Here is a 27196-nt window from a genome sequence, read left to right on the forward strand (position 1 = left end):
GCTACAACCAGTCAACAAACCCATGGGAAGTCTTTTTGAGGGTACGTCCACCCACATCGATCAAGTAGGAGCAAGACTTGCCTTATTCACTCAGGTGTGGGTGGAAAAGACGACGGATTCTTGGACCCTAAATACTGTCAAACACGGTCACAAGTGGATGTTCAAAAAGAAACCACCAGACATATTCGTGCAAACAAAAATGCCTCAAAACCACGAGAAAAGACACTGCCTATTTCAGTATGTGGAGTCATTGGTGAAACAGAATGCAATAGAAGAAGTACCGACTCATCACAGATTCGAAGGGGTTTATTCCAGAGTGTTCCTGGTACAGAAAAAAACTGGAGACTGGAGGCCAGTGATAGACCTCAGAATATTAAACGAACACATACTACTTCAGAAATTCAAAATGGAATCCTTACAATCCATAACATCATTAGTTCAGGAAGGAGACTTCATGCTTTCAATAGACCTCAAGGACGCTTATCTTCATATTCCAATACACCGGCAGTTCAGAAAATTTTTGAGATTCCATTTTGCAAACATCCACTTACAGTTCAAGGCACTTCCGTTTGGCCTATCAACATCCCCAAGGACGTTCACAAAAATACTGCAAATAACAATCGCACTGATCAGAGAAAAGAAGATACGTATATTCCATTACCTGGACGATATACTAATCTTGGCACAATCAGAAACAGAACTACTGATACACAGAGATACAGCCCTTACTCTACTCCAAGAGATGGGGTGGCGCATAAACTGGGAGAAGAGCCAGTTAATTCCCACAAGAAAGATGGTCTTCTTAGGAGCATTGTTCGACACAACCCGGAACATAATATCTTTACCGGAAGAAAAGGCGTGCCACCTGGTGAACACGATAAAGAAGATATTCCAATCAACCTGGATCACAGCCAGACAATGTCTCAAGATACTGGGACTGATGGCCTCCACGATCCCCACAGTGAGGTAGAGTCATTGGCAAATGAGATCGCTACAATGTCACTTTCTGGATACATGGAACAAGAAGAATTTGTCACAAAAGATTTATATTCCACAAAAGACGAAGGAAGAACTAAGATGGTGGCTAGACGTTCAAAATCTCACTCAGGGGAAGACGTTCCTGCTTCCGAACTGGATCGTCGTGACGACCGATGCCAGTGCATGGGGATGGGGAGCCCACTGTCAGGGTCAACTGATACAAGCCCCGTGGTCATCCAGACAGGACCATACCCAGTCCAATATATTAGAACTGAGAGCAGTACGAATGGCGCTGGCGAGACTAACCCCACTATTAAGCAAGCAGTCAATATTAGTGAAGTCGGACAACAGAACAACTGTCTCTTATATAAAAAGACAGGGTGGAACGCACAGCCGGACTCTGTTGGAGGAAGTGAAACCTTTGATGTCTTGGGCTCAAAAGAATGTTTTGGAGATTTCTGCAACATATATTCCTGGCAAAGAGAATACAACAGCCGATCAATTATCCAGGGGATGGAAAAACAACAACGACTGGTCTCTGTGTACAACAGAGTACAACAGGATAGTGAAAATATGGGGTCTACCCGAAATAGATCTGTTTGCTTCAGAGAACAATTACAAGGTGAACAAATTTTTCTCCAGAACGAACTCCGAGCTGTCGGACGGAGTAGATGCTCTAATTCAGCCATGGAGAGCGAAGTTAGTATATGCTTTTCCACCAGTACCTCTGATTCTACGTTTCTTGAAAAGGTTGGAGAAGGAGAAGTTAATAGCAATTGCCGTAATACCGAATTGGCCAAGAAGGATATGGTATCCACTTCTACTTCAACTCAACACTACACAACCGATCACATTGAAAGTGACCAGACGACTATTGACTCAGGGGAGCACTTGCCATCCGAATCCAGATCGATTACTGCTGACGGCCTGGAGGCTGAAAGGTCGAGGTTAGAGCAACTGGGATGTACAGATACGGTAATTCAAACACTCTTAAAATCAAGAAAGGCATCAACTAATGCTACCTATTCCAGAGTATGGGGAAAGTTTCAAGAATTCTTGAAAGTGCAAAGCCTGGAGACTTCGGACATAACGACTAATCACATTCTTGCCTTTTTACAAGCAGGACTGGAATTGGAACTCGGATATAATACTCTAAAATCACAAATCTCGGCCTTGGCAGCTATAACAGGGAAGCCTTGGGCAAAAGATCCTCTGATACAACAATTCTTAAAAGCAGTGTTGAAAATGAGACCTCCAAGGAGGGATTTCCATCCAAAATGGGATCTAACAGTTATCTTGGATTGCCTATCAAAACCCCCATTCTTCCCTCATGATAAGTGTAATATACTCAACTTGACTCAAAAAGTGACTTTCCTGACTGCAATTACTTCAGCGGCAAGAGTATCTGAATTACATGCTATTGGATGTAAAGAACCTTCACTCACCCTTTATGAGGATAGAGTAGTCCTACGCCCAATGGAGCGTTTTCTGCCAAAGGTAGTGTCACCTTTCCATCTTAACGCAGAATGGACACTCTCTAAGATGTATCAGGACTTACAACTGCAGTCCACACATCCGTTATGTGTGCCATCAACAATAAAGGCATATTTAGATTTGACAGAATCCTTCAGGGTTTCAGAACAACTATTTGTAATACCAACGGGGAAGAGAAGGGGGCAAGGAGCTTCTAAAAGAACTATCGCTGCCTGGTTAACAAGACTGATCAAAAGAGCTTATGTTATGGCAAACCTGGAACCTCCGCAAAAAGTCACAGCCCATTCAACCAGAGGCGTCTCCTCTTCCTGGGCATGTTTAGCGGGAGTGTCTTCAGTGGCAATCTGTAGATCTGCTAACTGGTCTTCTAAGAACACTTTTGTAGATCACTATAAAATTGACTTGTCGAATCTTGCCTCTGCACAATTTGGTAAATCAGTACTGAATGTAGCAAGCAATGTAAATAAAGTGTGAAAATTGCTATTGTGGTCCCGCCCATTTGTCTGGGTAGATAGTTAAGACCCAGCTGTTATGATGCCATGGAGGCACCAGGAATACAGGAAAATTGTATACTTACCTACGGTAATTTTCCTTTCCTGGTGCATACTCCATGGCAGCATAACAGACCCTCCCAATGTCCTTCGGGAGGAGATAGCAATTAGAATATAGGGCCGCACATAGGGAGGTAACTTATAGAAATCTTTGTCCTATGGGGGTTAGGGGGCGGAGCTAACCCCAGCTGTTATGCTGCCATGGAGTATGCACCAGGAAAGGAAAATTACCGTAGGTAAGTATACAATTTTCCTGTAATCCTTCTTACCTCGGGTTCCCTGAGCTCAAATATTCAATTTTTGTTTTGTTTTTTTGCTAGGTAGCAGAATTCCTGTGGGCAGAACCAGATCGTTGCACGGGGCTAACAAGATTCAGAGATTACGGTAATAATTCATTAACTGACAGCTGATCAATCAATCAAGCTGACAGCTCTCAATCAGTAACTTTCTGAATGTGATTAGTCCTTTGCAAACATCTGGTGTGGCCCGGGGGAGTTTAGCTCATTGTAAAGCTAGAAATAAAATAATACAGGGATAATTGCTTCTTCACATCCACAGATGAATGCACACATAACTGCAGCTTTGCCCTTTCCTCTAACAAATTACAGTCTCCGATAGATCACTGGAGAAGTCAATAGGTACAATTTCTGATAATTAAACTGAGAATCAGTAAGCAGTCACAGAGGACTTCTGGCTCCACAGCATGCACAGCTGCTAATTCCCCTTGTAGTTTTGCTGTAAAGCGATAGATGTCACTGTCATTCAGCCATAGTGATTCCGTATTGGTCTATGAGAGTTCACATAACTGCTACAATGACTTATGTATATATTTATGCTTGAATCATTTACACAGTGACAGAGCCGAGACAAGGTCCTCCAGCACCCAAGGCTGAGACACCACAATGCGTCCTTCCATCCCTGCCACCCCAGCCATCACACACTGATTGCTATTAGACTAAGAGGCGCCACAGGGTCCCCAACCTCCCCAACACCTTAATATCTAGTTATCTGGCTAGCAGTCACTGCCATGTATCCCCTTTTCTTATTTCTCTTTGCTTCAAGCACAATAGGGGAATGATAGCTGAGTGAGTTGTGCGCCCCCTCCTATATTGCGCCTTGAGGCTGGAGCCTCTCTCGCCTCTGCCTCGGCCCTGCATTTACATCACAACATTAATGCCCCCCCCCCGGGCCAATTTATGCTGCATGTGAGTCCCGGGGCAAAGGTAACTTGCCCCCCAAGTGGTTTGCCTCTGCTCCCAGGGGCATCTACACAATGTGTAACTCACCTGTCCAGGCATCTGTTCCGTCTATGCTCTGTCTTCAGCCACGTTGTTTGCCTCTTCTCCATGTGGTGCATGTTATGTACTAAGTTTTCTCCTAGGGGGTAATTTTTCATCTGCTGTTTAAAATAACTTTTTAGCCACCAGCAAATGAAAAAGTACTAAAAGGTAGGTGAAAAAGTATTTTTTTCTTGCTCCCTGGTGGCTTAAAAGGCATTTTATTGAGAAGTTATAAAAATATCTCCAAGGAGAAAACTTAGGAGAAAAAGTGAATTGCATATGGCCTGTTATGCGCAAATAACCTGCGCCTCATGGAGAAGAGGCAGACAGTGGATATGGAGCCGGAACACAGAGCCGCTGGGACAGGTGAGTTACTACAATGCAGCTACACATTGTGCAGGGAGCCAGGGAGCAGTTGCTAGGAGACCTTCTGGGGGGGGGGGGGGGTAAGAGACAATTGCCCCCTTTGCCTCAATGGCAGCGTCGGCCCTGATGCCCCCTAAGGGCCCGTTTCCACTTGTGCGGTGGCAATAGCTGCTGAAAAAATTTGCATGCGGATGCGAATTTCGCATGCGGTTGTATGCGAATTTTCATGCGAATTCGCATACGATTTTGCATGGATGGCTATGTATGCAAATTTAACCATGGCAGTGCCCGTGTGCTTTTCCATTGTTTCTATGCGAAATCATATGCGAATTTGCATACCAAAACCGCATGCGAATTTCCTATTAAATACATTGCATGCGATTCGCATAGCGGTGTGCAGTATGCGAATTCTGATGGCTCTGCCGAGCAGATTTTTTCTGCACAGAAAAACGCCCAGAAATCCTGACAAGTGGAAACAGTCCCGTTCACTTGTATTGTCTATGCGAACCTGCATGCAGGAAACGCATACAGATTCGCTCTAGTGGAAACACGCCCTTAGGTTTCATCTTGCAGTCAGCTGACAAGAAATAACAATAGTATTTCTGATTTTTAGCATCAACTCCAAACATTTTTAGAAATACTTTTTTTATTTCAGAACTGGTTAGCAATACATGATGGGTGAAGGATAATCTGGCCTTGTATTAGCTGAGCTCAGTCTTCAGCTGCAACTAGGGAAGTCAATCGAAACATTGATCAAGTGGACAATGTTGAGGCACCGATTTTCCTCCGATTGGATAAAATGATCAAGTAAATCGGAAGGTTGATTGGCCTGCAAAATTGCCTGATGTATGGCCACCTTTACAGTACTGTCCGAGTTAAGAGATTGTTGAAGATATCCTCACAAAGCGTGAGCCAACAAGGAGACACTTGGAACTGTTATACTTGAGGTATAATTGACAGACCTTGTTAAGGACAGGCTCTGTGTGAATAAGGACAGATGGGGAGGGGCTGCAGGGTGAAATACATACCTATCCAGACGTCTTCAGGGCAGAGGTGTTGCTCCATCCACCTACTCGGCAATGTGGCGGCGGCCATGTTTCCAAAGACCTTTAGCAGTCTTCACACAGGCAACTGACAAGCGGTGAAGTCACCACCTGTCAGCTGCTATCCTGCACTGGCTGGGTGCTTGTTACTTAGCACTTGGAACCAGCGCTGTTCAGGCCCCCCCCCCCCCCCCACAGAGTGAGATCTGAGCATGGTCATTGCCATGCTCAGACTCGACATGTCGTGGTTCTCTGCTGTCCAGTAACACCATGCATCAGCACCTGACGTGTGGTGTTACAACCGCTGCAAATCGGCTGCATTTAAATTGAACCCGGATTGCAGTGGCGAGATGGGAGACTGAACTGCTCAGCAAGCGTGCAGTTCAGCCATCCGTCTGAAAGGGGCCTAACATCAGTTGATCTCCCAGACTGCTCTGGGGCGGAAGGCTACAGGCAGAGGCGTAGCTAGGGTTTTCAGCGCCCGGGGACAAAGACTATTAATGCGCCCCCCAAAGTTAAGATTGCGGCGCGCCGCGCCAAAAAGGGGCGTGGTCACATAATAAATGTGGGAGTGGTTATGGGTGGAGCCAAATGTACATGGAGGTTAGCAGGCTAACGCTCACCCACCCTCCCTCAGTATGTACCTTCCAGCATGTTCCAAGACAAATTCAGCAATCATGAGACCCCCCCATCAAGACAAATTTAGCAATCATGAGGCCCCAAACAAGACAAATTCAGCAATCATGAGGCCCCCAACAAGACAAATTCAGCGATCTTGAGGCCCCCAACAAGACAAATTCAGTAATCATGAAGCACCCAAAAAGACAATTTCAGCAGTCACGAGGCACATAAATAGACAGCATGTCATATAAATAGGCAGAATGCCCCCTTAATATGGTAGACACCTCTCACCTGGCAGCAGTTCCCCAAAATACACTCAATCTGACAGCAGTGGTTCCCCAAAAATAGGTAGCCCCAGGTCTATAGGTGTCCTCAGAATAGGTGGCCAGCAGTATAGATGTCCCCAGAATAGGTGGCCAGCGGTATAGATGTCCCCAGAACAGGTAGCCAGGGGTAGAGATGTCCACAGAACAGGTAGCCAGGGGTATATATGCCCAGTATATGTAGGCAGGGGTATGTGTCCCCAGTATATGTAGCCAGAGGTATATGTGCCCAGTATATGTAGCCAGGGGTATATGTGCCCAGTATATGTAGGCAGGGGTAAATGTGCCCAGTATATGTAGGCAGGGGTATATATGCCCAGTATATGTAGGCAGGGGTATATATGCCCAGTATATGTAGGCAGGTGTATATGTTCTCAGTATATATAGCCAGGAGTATATGTCCCCCCCCCAGTATATATAGTCAGGGGTATATGTGCCCAGTATATGTAGCCAAGTGTATATGTGCCCAGTATATGTAGTGGGGGGTATATGTCTCCAGTATATGTAGTCAGGGGTATATGTGCCCAGTATATGTAGCCAGGGGTATATGTGCCCAGTATATGTAGCCAGAGGTATAATATGTGCCCAGTATATATAGTCAGGGGTATATGTGCCCAGCATATGTAGCCAGGGGTATATGTGCCCAGTATATGTAGTCAGGGTTATATGTGCCCAGTATATGTAGCCAGGGGTATATATGCCCAGTATATGTAGCCAGGGGTATAATATGTGCCCAGTATATGTAGTCAGGGGTATATATGCCCAGTATATGTAGCCAGGGGTATATATGCCCAGTATATGTAGTTAGGGGGTTATATGTGCCCAGTATATGTAGGCAGGGGTATAAATGCCCAGTATATGTAGGCAGGTGTATATGTTCTCCGTATATATAGCCAGGGGTATATGTCCCCAGTATATGTAGTCAGGGGTATATGTCCCCAGTATATGAAGTCAGGGGTATATGTCCCCAGTATATATAGTCAGGGGTATATGTGCCCAGTATATGTAGCCAGGTGTATATGTGCCCAGTATATGTAGTGGGGGGTATATGTGCCCAGTATATGTAGCCAGGGGTATATGTGCCTAGTATATGTAGCCAGGCGTATATATGCCCAGTATATGTAGCCAGGGGTATATGTGCCCAGTATATGTAGCCAGGGGTATAATATGTGCCCAGTATATATAGTCAGGGGTATAATATGTGCCCAGTATATATAGTCAGGGGTATATGTGCCCAGTATATATAGTCAGGGGTATATGTGCCCAGTATATGTAGCCAGGGAAATATGTGCCCAGTATATGTAGTCAGGGTTATATGTGCCCAGTATATGTAGCCAGGGGTATATGTGCCCAGTATATGTAGTCAGGGTTATATGTGCCCAGTATATGTAGCCAGGGGTATATATGCCCAGTATATGTAGCCAGGGGTATAATATGTGCCCAGTATATGTAGCCAGGGTTATATGTGCCCAGTATATGTAGCCAGGGGTATATGGGCCCAGTATATGTAGCCAGGGGTATAATATGTGCCCAGTATATATAGTCAGGGGTATATGTGCCCAGTATATATAGTCAGGGGTATATGTGCCCAGTATATATAGTCAGGGGTATATGTGCCCAGTATATGTAGTCAGGGTTATATGTGCCCAGTATATGTAGCCAGGGGTATATATGCCCAGTATATGTAGCCAGGGGTATATATGCCCAGTATATGTAGCCAGGGGTATAATATGTGCCCAGTATATGTAGCCAGGGTTATATGTGCCCAGTATATGTAGCCAGGGGTATATGTGCCCAGTATATGTAGCCAGGGGTATATGTGCCCAGTATATGTAACCAGGGGTATATGTGCCCAGTATATGTAGCCAGGGGTATATATGCCCAGTATATGTAGCCAGGGATATATGTGCCCAGAGTAGGTAGCCAGGTGTCCCCCTCCCTGGCTCCCCAGCAGGAGGGGAGCAGCGCAGAGAAGGAGAGCTGCTCTCCCTCCTTAGCTGTCCCCTCCATTAATGTCCGGGTGGCTGGCGCAGCGGGTGGAACTAATCTCCGTCTCGACGCAGCGCCGGATGGATTTGCCGCTACTCTGGTCTGGTCCAGACCAGAGCAGCGGCTGCGACACCCGAACTTCCGGCACTGGAGCGAGACGGAGGTGAGTTCCGCCCGCTGCGCCAGACACCCGGACATTAATGGAGGGGACAGTGAGGGAGGGAGAGCACCCTAAGGTGAGGGAAGGAGGGGGGAGATGGCCCCCCTTCCCTACCGCTGCTCTCCCTCTTCTCTGCGCTGCTCCCCTCCTAAGAAAAAAAGCAAACAAAAAACAGGTCAGCTGGGCGCCCTTAGGGACCCGGCGCCCGGGGGCACTTGACCTACCCCGACCCCCCCTAGCTACGCGCCTGGCTACAGGACATCACAAAAGTCACTGGGAGGCTGATGGTTACATACCAATGTATACAGGGGCAAACCCAGGATTTTCAAGGGGGGGATTCCTGAATGGTCACCCTCAGCTACGCACAACAATTCAGTATAATAATATGGTTAGACATCATGCTGGGTACACATAATGCAATTTCCCCGACCGACAAGGGGATCGATCAGGAGCAGGGTGGATACAGATAATAATGAGGACAGTTGACATTGGTAATGAAGGGGAAAGTGAAGCATCACACAGCAGAGCACAGGGCTGTACTCATACCTGGCTCTGCGCTCTGTTAAGTTCCCCAGAGCTGCTCCATGCTCTGTACAAATGCTGCTCCATGCTCTGTACAAATGCTGCTCCATGCTCTGTACAAATGCTGCTCCATGCTTTGTACACACGCTGCTACTCCATGCTCTGTACACACGCTGCTGCTCCATGCGCTGTGCACACGCTGCTGCTCCATGCTCTGTACACACGCTGCTACTCCATGCTCTGTACACACACTGTTGCTCCATCCAAAGTCAACTGTAGCAGGGAAAGAAAGGGGCAGTGCTGTGAGCTGCAGGATACCTGCAGATATTCTGGTGTCTCAGCTTGTGCTTGTCCCCAGACACTGCACTGGCCCTGGTCTGAGAGGGGATTCTGGGCAGCTGTAATCCCCCCCTGCGTTGGCCTATGATGTATAGCAGTATATGGATAAGAAGAAGCATTTTTGGTGTTGTAAACAGTGTTGTAAACAGAATAATTAAAGTGCACCTAAACTGAGAGGGATATGGATGTTTCCTTTTAAACAATACCAGTTGCATGGCAGACCTGCTGATCTCTTTGGCTGCAGTAGTGGCTAAATCACACACCCAAAACAAGCAATACAGTCCGACTTCAGTCAGAGCACCTTATTTGCATGCTTGCTGAGGGGCTGTGGCTAAAAGTGTAACGAATGGTGTCAGCAACACAGATGATTTCTGATTATTGGTGATCTGCAGTATCACCAACAATACAGATGCTATACCTGATTATGTGGTGATCTGCAGAATCACCAATAATACTAGTATAGCTAGACACAGGACACCCAATGTGATATTGTGTTTGGGGCAACAGTAATCAGAGAAGTTATCTCCCGAGAAGCGGGAGATACAGACACTACTGCAGCCGAGGATTCCCTGAGGAGCAGGGAATTCAGATCGTACTGCAGCCAGTGGACACCTGAGGAGCAGGAACCACTGGCTGAGCTGCAAGAGTGAGAACTGGTGGAATGAGTGATTATGATAGAACTGCAGCCGAGGATTCCCTTGAGGAGCAGGGAATCAGATGGTACTGCAGCCAGTGGACACCTGAGGAGCAGGAACCACTGACTGGACTGCAAGAGTGATAACTGGTGTAATGAGAGATATATGATCGGACTGCAGCCAGTGACTCCCTAAGGAGCAGGGAATCAGACTGTACTGCAGCCAAGGATTCCCTGAGGAGCAGGGAATCAGATTGTACTGCAGCCAGTGGACTCCTAAGAGGTAGAGACCACTGGCTGAGCTGCAAGATGATCTCCTGAGGAGCAGGTGACCATAAGCTGGTGCTTGCAGCTGATGACACCTGAAGAACAAGTGTCACGGATAGAACAGTAAAGCTGAGCTTGGGTTGGGTGACAGCCAGAAAGGTCAGACAAGCATAGTCGGCAACACACGGACAGACAAGGTACAGAGACGGAAGACTGATTCGGTATCCGGGTACAGGCAATGTCGGCAACAGGTAATCAGATAGACGGAGGTACCGAATCAGTAAGCAGGAGAGTAGTCAGGAAAGCCAGAGATCATAACAGGTAACAGAATATATATCAACCCTAGTCTTAGGTGTGAGGTCCTTGGTCTCAACACCTGGGAACTAGTCTAACAGATAAAAGTAGTACTTCAAAGGCTATCACCGGAATCTGACTAAGTGTGAATTCCCAGCTCCGGCTGGTTCTAACACACTGTAAGATCTGACTGGGGTCTGAGTGCTCACATGTAAGCTTTCGCAACAGCAGACAACTTGCAACTGCCAAGCAAGTCCTATATATACCCAGAGCGCTCCACAGCGCTGCCCCAGTCACTCAACCAATCGGGAGCATAGCTGGAGTCAGCTGATCAGCATGATCAGCTGACTCCCTTCTGCCAGCATAAAGGTCCTGTCACCTGGCGCGCGCGCGCGTAGCTCTCAATCTGTGTGCACTAGAAGGACCAGGCGAACCAACAGCATGTTGCTGCGCGGCAGAAGCCGCCGTCCGGAACGCGGAGATAGCCGCCATGCCGTTTGCCCATGCGGCGGCATCTCCACTATTCATTACAGTACCCATCAATTTTTCAATTGATTTTCTGTTCATTTCTATGCAAAAATCATTCAGAAAATCTATCGGATAGCAGATCGGACATGTTGGAAATAGTCGATCTGACAGTAAATCTCTCAGAAAATTGCATCATGTGTACCTAGCATAAGCTCAGGTGTACTTTTCACCGTGACAATTTAGCACTTGGGGCAAGTTAAGACAGATCTTCAGTCAGCAGGAAGTTTTTACGTTTTGTAATAAAATTATATTTATTTGCTAACCAAAAGAAAACAGTGAGCCTTTGGCTAATAAGCCATCTTCAGACTTTGTTCCAGTATACAAGATGTTAGGGAACACAGCTATATATACAGTCAGCAGGAGATGTATATATTGTTTTGTAAATATAAATAAATGTAATACAGTTGTCATTCTGTTTCAAAACCTGCTTTCACTGATGGCTAACACAGTACAATGCTTTGCTGCTTCTAAAACATGTCAGGAAAGAGTTAAGCTGTAACACAAAGAATGTTGCTGTCATTCCCTAGGAAATAAAAACAAACCATAAATCTCAAGCTGGCCACTAATGGACCAATTTCTAGCGAAAAATCGTTCGATCGATCCGAAATTCTAGGTCGGCAGCTATCGAATTGCCAGTAAATAATCTCCGTTAATGGTTATGATCGATTATGAACGATTGAAAAAAAAGTTGTCCGACTGAATTTTCGTCGAATGAAATTTTGAATATTCAAGACGATCGTGATCGATAGCGAAGATAGGTTCGTTGATGGTGTAGTGAACGATTTCATTTCCGATCAGAATTTCTGATCGCTCAAACGATTTTTCGCTAGAAATTGGACAGTTAGTGGCCACCTTAACAGGTCTCAGGTCTTTAACAGCTCTGACCAAGTAATAAACATCAGTCAGGGGAGAGGAGAGCTGATAATTCCTGTCCCTGAATGCGTGCTGCATAAAGAAACTAATCTGAACTCAAAAGTTATACTACTTGAGCCTATATATTTTTCTTCTCACAGCAGCTTGTATGTCCCCACTCATTATACTGGACAAGATCCTCAGATGGCAACAGATGCTGACTGTCATCACACACACTCTGCGGAGAGAGATGCAGGGATCTCTGGAATTCAGGCAAAATAGAGCAAAGCAGAAGTGATTTACTTTGACATGTGACCTCTTATCTCTCCAAGTCCTGCGCCCTGCTGAATTTTATCGCCCTAGGCCTTGACCTTTGTGGCCTTCCTAGAAATCCGGCCCTGCATATAATGGCTTTTTTTCCCAACTATTCCTATGGAGAATATATATTGTGTGTTACCCATGCAATATACTTAGTAGATAATGGGCTCAGTTGCAAAAGATTTCTTGATTACCCCCATCACCCGAGCAATGAGGCACCAGTACTGGGGGGAGGTTAAGGGAGGGGCACATATGAAACCGATGAGCCATGACTGCATACCTCCCAACTTTTTGAGATGAGAAAGAGAGACACTTTAGCCACGCCCCCTCAACACCCAGATCACACCCCCGTCACACCCCTAGTCACGCATACCATAAAGATTTCATGAGAAAAATGTTGTTTTATTATTCAAACCACACTGGTCTTTTCTATCTTGGTTCATTTTCCTTCATATTAACATTTGAAAATTAGGAAATATAACAATTTTCAGGATGGGAATAACATTTAGAGTCAATTAAACACATTTTCCAGTAGAAAAATACATATATTTACATAGAAAGAGGGACAAAGTCCTGAAAGAGGGACAAATGAGGAGGAAAGAGGGACAGAGGGACAGGGCTCCCAAAGAGGGACTGTCCCTCCGAAAAAGGGACAGTTGGGAGCTATAATGACTGCGTCACACCTCCCATAACCTCAGATCAAAAGGATCCAATAACTTGGCCACCCCCAGAGTCTAACAAAAAACCTTTGAAACAAGAGCTTTCTGTCATGCTACAACTACCCTTTGGAATCCCTTGTCAAACTTAATCAAGACAGTTCCAACCCTGGACACGTCTAAATGAAAACCGAAAAGCCCCATTTAGTCTGGCATTTCTGATCACGTAACTCTTTCCCCTGTAATGATCTGAGACATGCTTGTGCATTTAGGTCCTCAGGGAGAAATGTTTTGTTGTTGTTGTTGATTGGGAACAGTTGCACAGCAGGCACACCCAGTCCTGCACATGCTGCCAGTATGTTGATTAGAATGAGTGGCTGAAGCTGGCAGTGTTTGTGCTGAAATCAGGGGCGTAACTATAGGGGAGCAGCCCCTGCAATTGCAAGGGGGCCCAGAGCTGTGGAGCGTGTCCCAAATACTAACCTTCCCCAGGTCAGGTTTTTTTGGCTACACTTTCTACCAGTGTGAAGATCACAGTGGCTACACTTGTTTTATTTCCCTTGAGAGATGGGTCCCCATGTTGTGAAGGGCACTGAGGGAAGTAGTGTGAACATTGGGGGAGGAGGGGGGGGGGGGGCTCACCAAAGTTTTGCGGGAGGGGGGGGGATTTCTATGAGTTGTAGTTACACCACTGACTGAAATACAAGAGAAATTGTCATTTGGGCTGGTGAGAGTGTGAACATGAAATCCTGTTTATGAGGGCCTGAGCCCACTAACGCATTTGTGTCCGCTTCTGTCCACTTTTCAGCAAAACATAAATGTTATAGATGCTGGAAGGAGGACAGAAGCGGACACAACTGCGTTAGGGCTTGTTTCCATATGCACACTTTTAGCTGCGCATATGGGAACGTGATTGCAGGGACATCAGAGAGTGCATAGACTGCACACTCTCTCATGTTGCCATACATGCACTGCTATTCACCACTGAATCACAGTGCATGGTTGCCTGCATTTCGTGACAATTGTGCCCGCGATCCTATTCATTGTAATGAATGGGATCGTAAGTGACGCCCCCGGGCATAGCCGGCCTTTGACCTGTGCGACCAGAGCAGTCGCTCAGGGCGCCGGCTTCCAAGGGGGCGCCTATAGCTGGCTACCTTTACTGAGGGCACCAACACATGGCTACCCATACTGGAGGCACCAATACCTGGCTACCTATGGGGGCGATGGAGACCTTCAACTAACTTCCTATACTGGGGTTACGTATGCTTGGCAACCTATATTCAGGGCACCTACACATGAGATCCTATACTGGGGGCACCTATACTGAGTCTGAGGGCGTTTTTTTTTGGGGGGGGGCACGCACTGCGGCTATAATGCGTGGTGCAAGTTGTCTTTGCTGTGCTACCATTCTAAATGGGGGGGGGGGGGTGGTAACTGTCCCACTGATTGTTTTTATTGATATTCCTGAAAGGTTCTAGCCTTTATATTTAAGTATATTCAGGATAATGCACTCTTTCCATCCATTCGTGGCTATTAACCACTTCCATACCATGAAATTGTGTGCTGATCTGTGCTGCGTGGGCTCTCCAGCCCACAGCACAGATCAGATAGCAGCCAGGCCGATCAGACTTCCCCCCCTTTTTTCCCCACTAGGGGGATGTCCTGCTGGGGGGGTCTGATCGCCGCCGGCTGCTTGCGCTTGCGGGGGGGGGGGGCTCTTCAAAGCCCCCCTCCGCAGCGCTTCCTGGCCTCCTTCCCCTTCCCTCCCTCTCCCTCCCCCTGTGAGCGGCGCAGGACGGATTTCCGTCCTGCGCCTGATGGGATAGGCTTTAGCCTATCAGATGCCGGCAATCCCCGGCCAATCAGAGGCCGGGGATCGCCGATCTCCTCTACGGCGCTGCTGCGCAGCAGCGCCGTATACATGTAAACACCGGGGAAGGTCTTCCCCGCGTGTTTACATTTACCCTGCGAGCCGCCGATCGGCTCGCAGGGTGTTCACGGAGACACCCTCCGTGAACTGACATGGAACGGCTCCATGGTATACACTTCAGGATTCAGGGGCGTGTATATACGCACCGAGAATCCGGAAGTGGTTAATAGTATTTTTCTATTATACATATGTGATGTGTCACGGAGATCTGAGCATTTGGTGTGATGTGTCACGACGTCAAAAAGGTTGGGAACCACTGTCCTAGGAGATATCTGAGGAGAAAAGGTGAATTGCACATGGGCCTGCGTGTGTGTGTGCATGCGTGTGTGTGTGTGCGTGCGTGCACACGGGAAGAAGATGAAGGGGGGCACAAAAATCAGGTTTCGCTCAGGGAGCTGTGAAACCTAAGGCCGGCCCTGCCCCCGGGGGAATCACGAGATGTAACGTAGAACTGCGCTGATGCACGGCTCCTGCACTGCACTAAAGAAAACTAGCCCTAGTGGCAGGGTCGGGCCGAGGCAGAGGCGAGAGAGGCTCCAGCCTCAGGGTGCAGTGTAGGAGGGAGCGCAGAATTCATTCAGCTATCATTCCCCTATTGTGTTTGAAGCAGAGAGAAGTAAGAAAAGGGGATACATGGCAGTGACTGCAAGCCAGATATCTAGAGATTAAGGTGTTGGTTGGGGGGGGGGGGGGGGGGCTGGGACACATCTTAGTCTAATAGCAATCAGTGTGTGACAGCTGGGGTAGGAGGAATGGAGGGACGCACTTTGATGTCTCAGCCTTGGGTGCTGGAGGACCTTGTCCCAGCTCTGCCTAGTGGGCTCTGGACCTGAGTGCCTGGGATGGATGCATTGAATGGGGAGCACCTGTCTCAATCATCTTAGAAAGCAAGCAAGCTGTGAGCATGGTATGATTTAATTAAAACCACTTGCTATTTTGGAGACTGTATATGTACGTCTCCTGAGACTTCATATATGCTTCAGGGATGTAAATAATCATCTCCCGCTGCTAATGGGTACAGAGCGCAGGCTTGCACACAGCTGTGCACATTACTAGTGAGGATCTACCTCTACCTTATGTAGAGTTCTGCAGCCAGAAGCGATCAGCTGGTAGGTATTTCTCAGCTCTCTCTCAGCGATTACAGCTCTCTTGCGCCTCATACTGCAGCCAGCCTCCTCCAGCTGCGTATACCGGGTCCTGGCTTGATGACATTATCAAACCAGGACCCAGTTTATGCAGAGTTTTCCCTGCTGTCAATGGAATTACAGTCTTGCGTAACTGCCCATATAAGTGCCCTACCTGCCCTGGCCTATAGTTATGGCAGCTGTGTAACAAAACACACACAATTTAGTACAGTAAAGGTGGCCATACACGTATAGATTTGCAGCAGATTTGACCATCAGATAGATTTCTGTCAGATGCTAAGTTGAATCTGACAGGAATCTATCTGATGTGTGCCACACACTAGGAACAGATTGCCAATAGATTTCAGAATGAAAATGATTGGAAATCAATCTAAATGCATTATTGGACCATTAGATCCAATGCAACGCTATGGGACATCAATCTGCTGCCAGCAGCAGATCAACCTAGATTTTCCATCCCGTCAGATCAAATAGATCGAAATTGGCTGCAAATCGATCGATTGAAAGATTCGATAGCATCAATTCCTGATCGATCAAACGATTCCATAGAATCAATCGAGGGCTGAAATCGACCAGAGTATGGACCCCTTTAGTGCTGGCAGCATCCTTTTGCATTTTCATGTCATCTCCCAGATTCTGTCACTATCAGTGCAGATCTCACAGTCATTTAGGCTAATTACAATTATTTGTTTGTTTCCTTATCAAATAGAAGCAAAACAGCTGCTGCATTTGTTTGGGCCATTTCCAAGCTGCATACATGTATATAAAATTAGCATAACATTTGTATGAATTTGGAATTGTTATCATTTCACAGACACCGCTAGTAAAGGAAGCATTCCCAGAAGTCTACCCTGTTTGTGAATGTGCGTACTATGGGCTTGATGCACTAAATCGTGATAACTCAAATATCACACCTTATCAAAGATCACACCTTATGAAAAGATATCACACCTTATCAAGATATCACACTTTATCAAAGTTAACACGCCTTATCAGAGTAGCATAGCGAGTGCTACGAACGTATGCCTGCTAATTGGCAATGGCACTCATCCTGCCCTGAGCCCCTGCGGGTTCGTAGCGCTCGCTATGCTACTCTGATAAGGCGTGTTAACTTTGATAAGGTGTGATATCTTTGATAAGGTGCAATATTTTTGATAAGGGGCTTGATTCACAAAGCCGTGAAAACTCTTATCACGGTCGCGCTAGCATTTTGCGCGCTATATAGCACGTAAGGGTTTCTGTGCTTAATCGCAAATTTTTGCGCGCAAATGTGAATTTTCATGCGAAAAATTTGCGTTTTCACGTGAAAATTCGTGATTGTGCGTGGAAGCCATTATGCGCGTTATAGCATGTGCAAAACGCTAGCATGACTGTGATAACAGTTATCACGGCTTTGTGAATCAAGCCCCAGGTGTGATATCTTTTCATAAGGTGTGATATCTTTTCATAAGGTGTGATATCTTTTCATAAGGTGTGATATCTTTTCATAAGGTGTGATATCTTTTCATAAGGTGTGATATCTGAGTTATCACGGATTAGTGAATCAAGCCCAGAGTGTGTCTGCTACCCCTGCCATTATCTAGGGTCAGTTCTCAACGGGAGTCCAATTAACCTAGCAGTAGGTTTTGAGGATGTGGTAGGAAACTGAGGAAACCTGCGCAAACACATCTGGGCAGTGTGACAGCAATGGCTGCACATCTACAACCTACAGGCCAGTTTTACACCAGGCCATAGTGTTGCGGTGCGATGCTCCACCCCATTGCATTGCACCGCAACGCCAAAGCTTACATTCATATGACCCTGTGGTAGAGTGTGCGGTAGAGGTGCACACTCCCCCCCCCCCCCCCCCCCCCCCGCAGGCCCTTCGCCACCCACCGCTGCCTCTCACCCATTGACATACTCCCTACTGGACAGGAAGTACATCACTTGAATTCCCGGGATCCCTGTCATATTTGTGTCACTCCGCACACGCACGCCGTACCACCCACACCAACAAATGTATGGAAGTCCAACCGTAACACACTGTTGGGGGTGGGGGCTAGGTGATAGCTACACCTTTGATAACATGGATCATGTGCCATATCTGCCATATCCTAGGTATGCTTCTGAATGTACAGATGACTTAGCCAACTCATAATGCAAGAGTCCAGCTAAATAGAGCAGACCAGGATGGAGATACTGGTAGAGACACAGCTAGTTCCAGGCACTAGATCTTGAGTACCCAGCTAAAGGACCACTACCGAGAAAAAAATAGGCTGTTAAAATCTGACAGAACCCTACAGGTTTTGGGCCAGTCCATCTCCTCATGGGTGAGTCTCAGAGTTTTCTTTGTTTTCAACAGCATTTCCTGAACAGGGGTTTAACTGCCAAAATAGTAAGGTACCAGCCAGCCTCCCTACTCAGTTGAGCACTATTTTGTCAGTTAGACTTTGCAACTACTGTTCAGGAAATGTTGTTGAAAACAAAGAAAACCATGAGAAGCCCCCCATGAAGAGATGGACTAGTCCAAAACCTGTCGCTTCTGTCAGATTTCTACTACCTACTGTAAGTGACAGCAACATAGGAGAAAAGTAATTTATGGCTCATTTTACTCTGGAAAAAAACGTACTTCTTATTTGCATATGTTTGCACATATTTTACATTTTACATTTTTGCTCCATAGTGCCCCTTTAATAGAAGCAGAATATGACTGTTACATACAGTACCAAATAAGAATGCATTGTTCTAAATAACCAAAAAGATCGGAAACTGGATTAAAATAAAAACTGCACAAACACAAAAAGGGTCATAGCACAACATGACTGGTGCTTCACTAAAGGCTGAGGTGTGAAAAGTGGCTTTCTACTTCGAAGTGTTGTAACCTTAGAAACTGAAAGTAGAGCAAACCTTTTGTCCAGTTCTTCAGAGCAGATTAAGGCCTCTTTCACATCAGGACGTTGCGTTTTAGGGGACGTTAAGATCGCATAACGTGCCCCTAACGCAACGCCTGGTGGTGTTGAAGGAGAACGTTAGCTTGAGCCACGTTATGCGGCTCTTGATGCGTCCGTGATGCGGAAAAAGACTGTGGAGACCACGTGATCGGAACACTCCGCATCACGTGGTCCCGCTAGTAACGTCAGCACAGTGCAGTGAATAATAATTAGCCATGTGGCTACTCAAAATAGACATTACTGTGCATGTGCAAACAGTCTAACGCAGCCAAATACGAGTAGAACGCACAGCACGCTGCACTTTCATTTAACGTGCTGCGTTATACTCCAGCGCAACGTGGGCACTGTGAACAGCCCATTGATTTACTATTGCTGTGAGTTGGGCTGCGTTACAGGCTGCTGTAACGTCAGCCTGTAACGTCCAACTGTGAAAGCCGCCTTAATAAATAAGACAATAAATGGTTTTCCCGTCATCCGTAAAATTAACTTGTTTCATGGCAGCATGAGTGTTCTCCTACCTGCAAAAACAAATAGAATGACTCCAGGGAAACAATGCTGGTGAATTTATCATAAGCACTGGTAGATTAAGCACTTGAGGACCCACCCTTTACCCCCCCTTAAGGACCAGCGCTGTGTTGAGTGATCTGTGCTGGGTGGGCTCTGCAGCCCCCAGCACAGATCATGTAGCAGGCAGAGAGATCAGATCACCCCCCTTTTTTCCCCACTAGGGGGATGATGTGCTGGGGGGGTCCGATCTCTCCTGCCTGCATGTGGCTGGCGGGGGGGGCACCTCAAAGCCCCCCTCCGCGGCGAAATTCCCCCCTCCCTCTCCTACCTGCTCCCCCCCCCCCCCCCCCGGAGATCAGGGCTGCACAGGTCGCTATCCGTCCTGTGCAGCCAGTGACAGGACGTCCCCTGTCACATGGCGGCGATCCCCGGCCGCTGATTGGCCGGGGATCGCCGATCTGCCTTACGGCGCTGCTGCGCAGCAGCGCCGTACAATGTAAACAAAGCGGATTATTTCCGCTTGTGTTTACATTTAGCCTGCGAGCCGCCATCGGCGACCCGCAGGAGTGCGCGGTCGGCAAGTGGTTAATTAAGCTATTTTTTTTACAACAGACTGTCATGGAGAAACTGCAGGCTGAGCCGCTGAGGGGACACAGTGACCTCATTGGTGAAACAGCAAGATTTACTTCTGAATAAATATTGGAATTTTTCCCACTACTGAACACCAGTTATTCCATCTGGAGGAAGGTGGAGGGCTACATGGCCACACTGAGGCATACAGTGAAAAATGGCACCGGTTCAATAATGATGCACGCTTCCGCCCGATATTTGTATAAAACGATATTTATTGTTTTAAAGGTGAAAATGGCGCAGACCCTGTGAACGTTATTTATCGTTTTAAATCCTGTTTTTTGTCCTGCCTGAACGTTATTTATCGTTTTAAGCCCTGCTTTGCTGCTGGTTTGAAAACATATCTGCCCATCGACTTTAACGTTTAATAGCAAAGCCCCCTTAAAAGCTAGAAACACCAAATGTGCAGGTTATTTCCCTTTGTGGAAAAGGATATACTCATTTCTACTGGGAGGGGGGAAGGCATCTGGGGGTCCTCTTCTTAAAGGGGACTCCCAGATGCCACCATGAACTCCCTCCCAGGGAGTCGTCTCCCCCACCTTCGGTGCCCCATGATTGGACAAGGGCTCGGGGTTGGGGTGGGAGGGGGTGGGAAGACTTGGCACCCCTCTCCCCCGGAGCCCCCCCATACCTTGGACCATGTGTGCTGGTATAGCTTATGGTGCGAAGCCCCAGTCGGCCGTGGCTCCGCATTCTGGCTATCCCAGCCTGCATGGGGGACAAGGGGCTAAGAGGCTCTGTAGGGGACCCCACGTCATTTAAAAAAAAAAATCCCACACTCTGAACATAAAAAAAAAAAAAATAAGAAAAGAATATTTTTTTTAACATATCCTGCAAATTTTGTGTTTCTACCTTGTAAGGGGGCTTTTCTATTAACTGCTAAAGCCGGCGGGTTTTGCATCATTAACTGTCATTTATTACATTTAAATGTAACTTTTTTCCTTTGAAACTTTAAAATCGATTTTCTCAAAAAGTATAAGGTCTTTTTGAAAAGACTTGCAGATATGTGCGCCTATTCCTTAGATAGGTTTTGATGCGCTGAATGCGTGCATGTTTGTGCTATGCATGTTAAAGGGCCAGAGTTAGGACACATACGACACTGGGCTACCTCTACGCGGTGTATGTGACCATTCACGAGACTTTATTCTTGTAACGAAGATCCCAGCTTTTAACTGGGACAGCTTTTAACTAGGGACAACATTGATTGCTGCATGATTTTTGTGAATGGATTTGCATGAGGATTTGCATGAGTATGCGGAAGTTAATTTTTATGCTTTGCTGTTTTGCTTGCCACACCCCTTCCAGCACCTCCCATTAAATCTGCAAGTGTTTAAATGTCCTAGCTCAAGGTGAAGAGCCTGGATTTTGTGTTTTTTAAATTCCATCTGAAGGAAGGCATGGTGGACAGGGCCGGATTTCTGGAAAGGTCAGCAAGGCCACGGCCTAGGGCGATAAAATTAGATAAGATAAGAAGGGTGGCATGACTTGGAGAGAGAAGAGGTCATATGTCAAAGTAAATCATCTCATCTGGTCCCGCAGCGCAGCAATCCAGCGCCCTGCTCTGCACTAATAGCTGAATTCCAGAGTTCCCCAATCCCTGCAGCTCTCTCTCACTTCCTGATGTGTTAAAACATTCAGGATCAATCATAATGGTCACCTGATAATTCATTCCTTTGTATGATAGACTTACATATCGATGCGAGAAATACCAGAGATTTACATTACAAAGCAGATAGAACTAAGTTCCGCTGAGTTTTAATGCAGGCATTCCCAAACATCTGTGAGCTCTGCATTTTCTTCACCTCTTTTACAGCTTTGACACTGACCCAGCAGTTGTTAATTTATCTAATCCTAATTTATGACTGTTTTTGGGCTCGTTTCCACTATTGGCGTGCAGATTCGCCTGGTTTCCACCGCTGATGAAATCGCATGCGGATGCGATTCCACATGCGTTTTTTGCCGCGAATTCGCATGCGAATTCGCATAGGTGAGGGTATATGCGATTTTAACTATGTCACTGCCTGTGTGAATTTACATCGTACCTATGCGAATTCGCGGCAAAAAACGCATGGGGAAAATGCATGCGATTTCCCTATTAAATACATTGCATGCGATTCACCTGCATTCCACTCTCAGGCGAAATCATTGGCTCTTTTGTGCGTTTTTTCACCGCTGAAAAAAACGCACATCACCAACGCAACAGTGGAAACGGGCCCATCCACTTGCATACCATGTGCGAATCCGCATGCATTGGAAGCATGCGGATTCGCAATAGTGGAAATGAGCCCTAGTAGCAGTGGTCGTGTCTCTTCCTTAGTTAACTCTTTCCTGACTCATTTTCTGTCCTCCAGCTCCTACCATCTATGAGACTGCAGGATAAAAAATTTTCTTCCCTTTCATTGCTAAACTGAGCAGTGGTGCTCATCCAATATTTGGGTATCCGAACTACCCAGATAATCTTAACTTTTTCCACTATCCGAACTTTGAATAGCAATTCGGATATTTTTTAAAATCTGAATAGCACTATCCGAGCAAACTTTCCCATCTGAGAGAGAGAGAGAGAGAGAGGGATTTTAAGTCCCCACATCATTAAAAAAACATGATGTTACATGCCTCATTTACCCTAAAAAACATTTTAACCACTTGCTGACCACACGCTTATACCGTGCGTCGGCAAAGTGGCAGCTGCAGGACCAGCGACGCAGTACTGCGTCGCCAGCTGCAGGCTGATTAATCAGGAAGCAGCCACTCGCGCGAGCGGCTGCTTCCTGTCAATTCACAGCGGGGGGGCTCCGTGAATAGCCTGCGGGCCGCCAATGGCGGCTCGCAGGCTAAATGTAAACACAAGCGGAAATAATCTGCTTTGTTTACATTGTACGGCGCTGCTGCGCAGCAGCGCCGTAAGGCAGATCGGCGATCCCCGGCCAATCAGCGGCCGGGGATCGCCGCCATGTGACAGGGGACGTCCTGTCACTGGCTGCACAGGACGGATAGCGTCCTGTGCAGCCCGGATCACTGGGGGGACAGGTAGGAGAGGGAGGGGGAGGGAATGTCGCCGCGAAGCCCCCCCCCGCAACATGCCACCAGCAGGAGCGATCAGACCCCCCCTGCACATCATCCCCATAGGGGGGAAAAAAGGGGGGCGATCTGATCGCTCTGCGTGCCCTCTGATCTGTGCTGGGGGCTGCAGAGCCCACCCAGCACAGATCCCATCAAACAGCACTGGTCCTTAAGGGGGGGTAAAGGGTGGGTCCTCAAGTGGTTAAAGGCAATTTAAATAAGCCTTCTTCAGACTTTGTTCCCGTATACTGTCAATATGTTAGAGCACACCACCATATGTACATTCAGCATTCAAAAGAGATACATAGATTTTTCAGCAAATATAAATACCGTAAATGTCATTCAGATGCTTTAAAGTGGATCTGAACTCTCGCACAGGACAGAAGGAAAACAGATATTTACCATGTATGTATTTTGAGAGCCTGTCTAATTCTCCCTCCTCTGTGTCACAAGTTGTAATCTGATCTCTACACTGTGAGTGTCACCTGACTGCCACAACAGCTAAGCTCATTTGAAAGCACAGGATGTTAAAAATATGTCTGCTTCCATAAAAGCAGGAAGTAGACACACTGCAGATTTATTGCAGGATTTGTATCAGCTGTAACAAAAATGTTTTTATTGAAAGGTTATGTTGTTGCGTATCTTCTAGAGCAGAGAGGAAGTTCTGAGTTCAGGTCCACTATAATAACAACAGAACATCCAAAGTGGGTCTTGATAGGATGTTTGCTACTTACCTGTTCTCTGTTTTGGATGGACTTCTCTCCATTGCACTGCCCTGCCACCTGTTTGTGGCTCCGACTGCAGCCAGTCGCACAGAGGACAAAGAAGCAGCACATGCTCTGGCCACTCGCGCTCCCTGTCATTTCTCGCTCCTGCCCATGGCAGGTACAGCGTTATGCATTCTTGACAAGTACCGGTCATACATCAGCGTCATTTCTCAAGTATGCATGCCCAGAACACTATCGGCTGCTGTGCACATTCGGGCAGGAGAGCAAATTACAGGAATTATTTGTTGGGGGGCAGAGGAACTGAGATGAGCCCATTCAAACCAATTATCGCTAGTCAAAGTGTTGGACAAATTTTTTTTTTGGGGGGGGGGGGGGGCGCTTGGTGACAGCAGGCCTAGGGCACTGGAAAGTACAAATCCGGCCCTGATGGTGGAGGAAGGCAGAGGTCTACATGGCCACACTGAGTACCAGACATTCCATCTGGAGGAAGGTGGTGGGCTACATGGCCACACTGAGAACCAGTGATTTCATCTGGAGGAAGGTGGGGGGGGGGGATACATGGGCACACTTAAATCCCTGTGATCCCCAAACTCCTCCCCACCCTTTATAACACCCCCCATGCACACACTTTGCCCAGAGCTGGTGAGTGGCAGCAGAGTGTGCAGCTGTGATCATAAAACAGTCCCACAGTGGTTATTGCAGGGGCCATTACCTGCACCACTTTGCATGCGGGTGAGGAGAGGGAGGAGGAGCAGGCCCCAAAGTTTCTGCTCCCCTAGACCCCCCTCCACCGCGCAATAGCAGGTCTGAATATACCGTAAATGCCAGTCTTCTACAAGTGCCACGCGAGGAAATAACCAGTAACATAGGATAAAAGAACAGATTGAAACAACCACAGGATACTTCTGGAAAATAAAGGCATGCTTTGTTACCTCCAGCACTGCTGTTAGTGTGGCTCTTCTGTTTATTTCACTACCACTCAGTCTCTCTATATTACTAGCTGGTGAGGTCAGCCTTCTGACATGGGCTGTGGTGCTTCTTATACGCATAGCTCCCAACTGTCCCTCTTTTGGAGGGACAGTCCCTCTTTGGGAGCCCTGTCCCTTTGTCCCTCTTTCCCCCTCATTTGTCCCTCTTTCAGAACTTTGTCCCTCTTTCTATGTAAATATATATATTTCTCTACTTTACCCCCCACAGATGCGGATATCTCCGCCCCTTTTTCCACTCTGTCAACACCAGGGACGGAGATATCCGCACCTCCTGCCAATACCGCCGCTGTCTGCACTCCCGCTCGCTCGTGCGTGCGCTCCAGCGCTCGTGCACGCCACCGGCCACTCGCCCGGAGATCAATGAATGGGAAAAAAACTTTCCCGTTCGTTGATCTAAGCCCCCGCAATGATCAGCTGCTTCTATGAGAAGCAGTGCGATCATTGTGGGAAAAAAAAAAGTTTCCCAGCCTCATTGCTCTTCCTGTAAGCGTCCTTCCGACGCTCATAGGTCGCATGAGCAAAATGTTACTGTGGCCATCTTGTGGCCAAATAGTAAAACTACACCCTAAAGCATTTTTCATATACAAATACATTAGTTTTACACTATAAATTAACTCATTACCTCCAACACTCCCCAATTTTTTATTTTTTTTGTAATAAAAAAAAATTACAATAAAAAAAAATTCATAAATAGTTACCTTAGGGACTGAACTTTTTAAATATTTATGTCAAGAGGGTATAACGCTGTTACTTTATAAACTATGGGCTTGTAATTAGGGATGGACGCAAAACTGAAAAAAAATGCACCTTTAATTCCAAATAAAATATTGGCGCCAAACATTGTGATAGGGACATAATTTAAACGGTTTTATAACCGGGACAATTGGGAAATACATTTCATGGGTTTTAATTACAGTAGCATGCTTTATTTAAAAACTATAATGCCAAAAACTGAAAAATAATGAATTTTTTCCCAAATGTTTTCCTATTTTCCCATTAAAACACATTTAGAATAAAATCATTCTTGGCATAATGTCCCACCTAAAGAAAGCCTAATTGGTGGCGAAAAAAAACAAGATATAGTTCATTTCATTGTGATAAGTAATGATAAAGTTATAGAAGAATGAATGGAAGGAGCACTGAAAGGTGAAAATTGCTCTGGTGCTCAAGGGGTAAAACCCCTCAGTTGTGAAGTGGTTAAAATGTTAATATGAAGGAAAATAAAGCAGGATAGAAAGGACCAGTCTGGTTTAAAACAACATATTTTTTTAAATGAAATCTTTATGTATGGTGTATAGGTATGTGTGACTAGGAGTGTGGCAGGGGCGTGACTAGGGGTGTGGCAGGGGCGTGACTAGGGGTGTAGCAGGGGCGTGGCTTCAGTGTCCTTTTTTCTCATCTCAAAATGTTGGGAGGTATGTATACGTGTTTATCTCAGTGGTGTTATTACTGCTGAATGAGGACTGAAGGAAACTGCCACAATAACCTACCTTCCTGCTCATCACGCTGTAAGGTTTACTGAAATGATATTGCTCTACACTCGGAATGTTTACTCTCCTCTTCATAGTCGCATTTTCCTCCCCCCCCCCCCCCCCCCTCTCTCCTCTCTTGTACACAAAATTTAAAATACTGTACATATTACTCTCAACCATCTCCCCCTTCCTGATTAACAACACTCACATCTCTTCCTCGTTTATCATCTCCCCTCCTGTCCAGCCATGAACTAATCTTCTTTCTCAGTTAAGGGATGCCCTTTCCCATGACAAGCAATCATACATCTCTTCACTCATTTCCTCACGGCATTAAAAACGTTTTAACTTTTCCAACTCGACCTCCATCCCCCCCCCCCCCCCCCCCCGTCTCCTAACCCCATGTTTATCAGCTGATCACCTGGCATCATCCCTCACCACTCAACAACAACTTTTATGCAGTACGTAACAGCTTCAATATGCAGCTCAGTTCACCAATCCAACCGCTGCCTCAAAACTCCTCCTGTCTGCCTCTTCAACTTCTTAATCCATTCTAATCCTTTTCCTCTCTACATGTTAAAGCGGAATAT

At 46.5% G+C, this 27196-nt stretch overlaps 1 protein-coding gene across 1 annotated transcript in view; it reads right to left on the reverse strand.

Annotated features, from left to right (window-relative positions):
- Nucleotides 1-26903, reverse strand: part of LOC137545621 (NELL2-interacting cell ontogeny regulator 1-like) — a 61057-nt gene extending 34154 nt beyond the window's left edge. The window contains exon 1 of the mRNA XM_068267052.1: nt 26818-26903. Coding sequence (XP_068123153.1) covers nt 26818-26837 — 20 coding nt within the window. The 5' untranslated portion in view covers nt 26838-26903. The remainder of the gene's footprint in view (nt 1-26817) is intronic.
- Between the last annotated feature and the right edge of the window lie 293 nt (nt 26904-27196).

The sequence above is a fragment of the Hyperolius riggenbachi genome, chromosome 1 (assembly GCF_040937935.1).
Source record: "Hyperolius riggenbachi isolate aHypRig1 chromosome 1, aHypRig1.pri, whole genome shotgun sequence".
Classification (NCBI taxonomy): Eukaryota; Metazoa; Chordata; class Amphibia; order Anura; family Hyperoliidae; genus Hyperolius; species Hyperolius riggenbachi.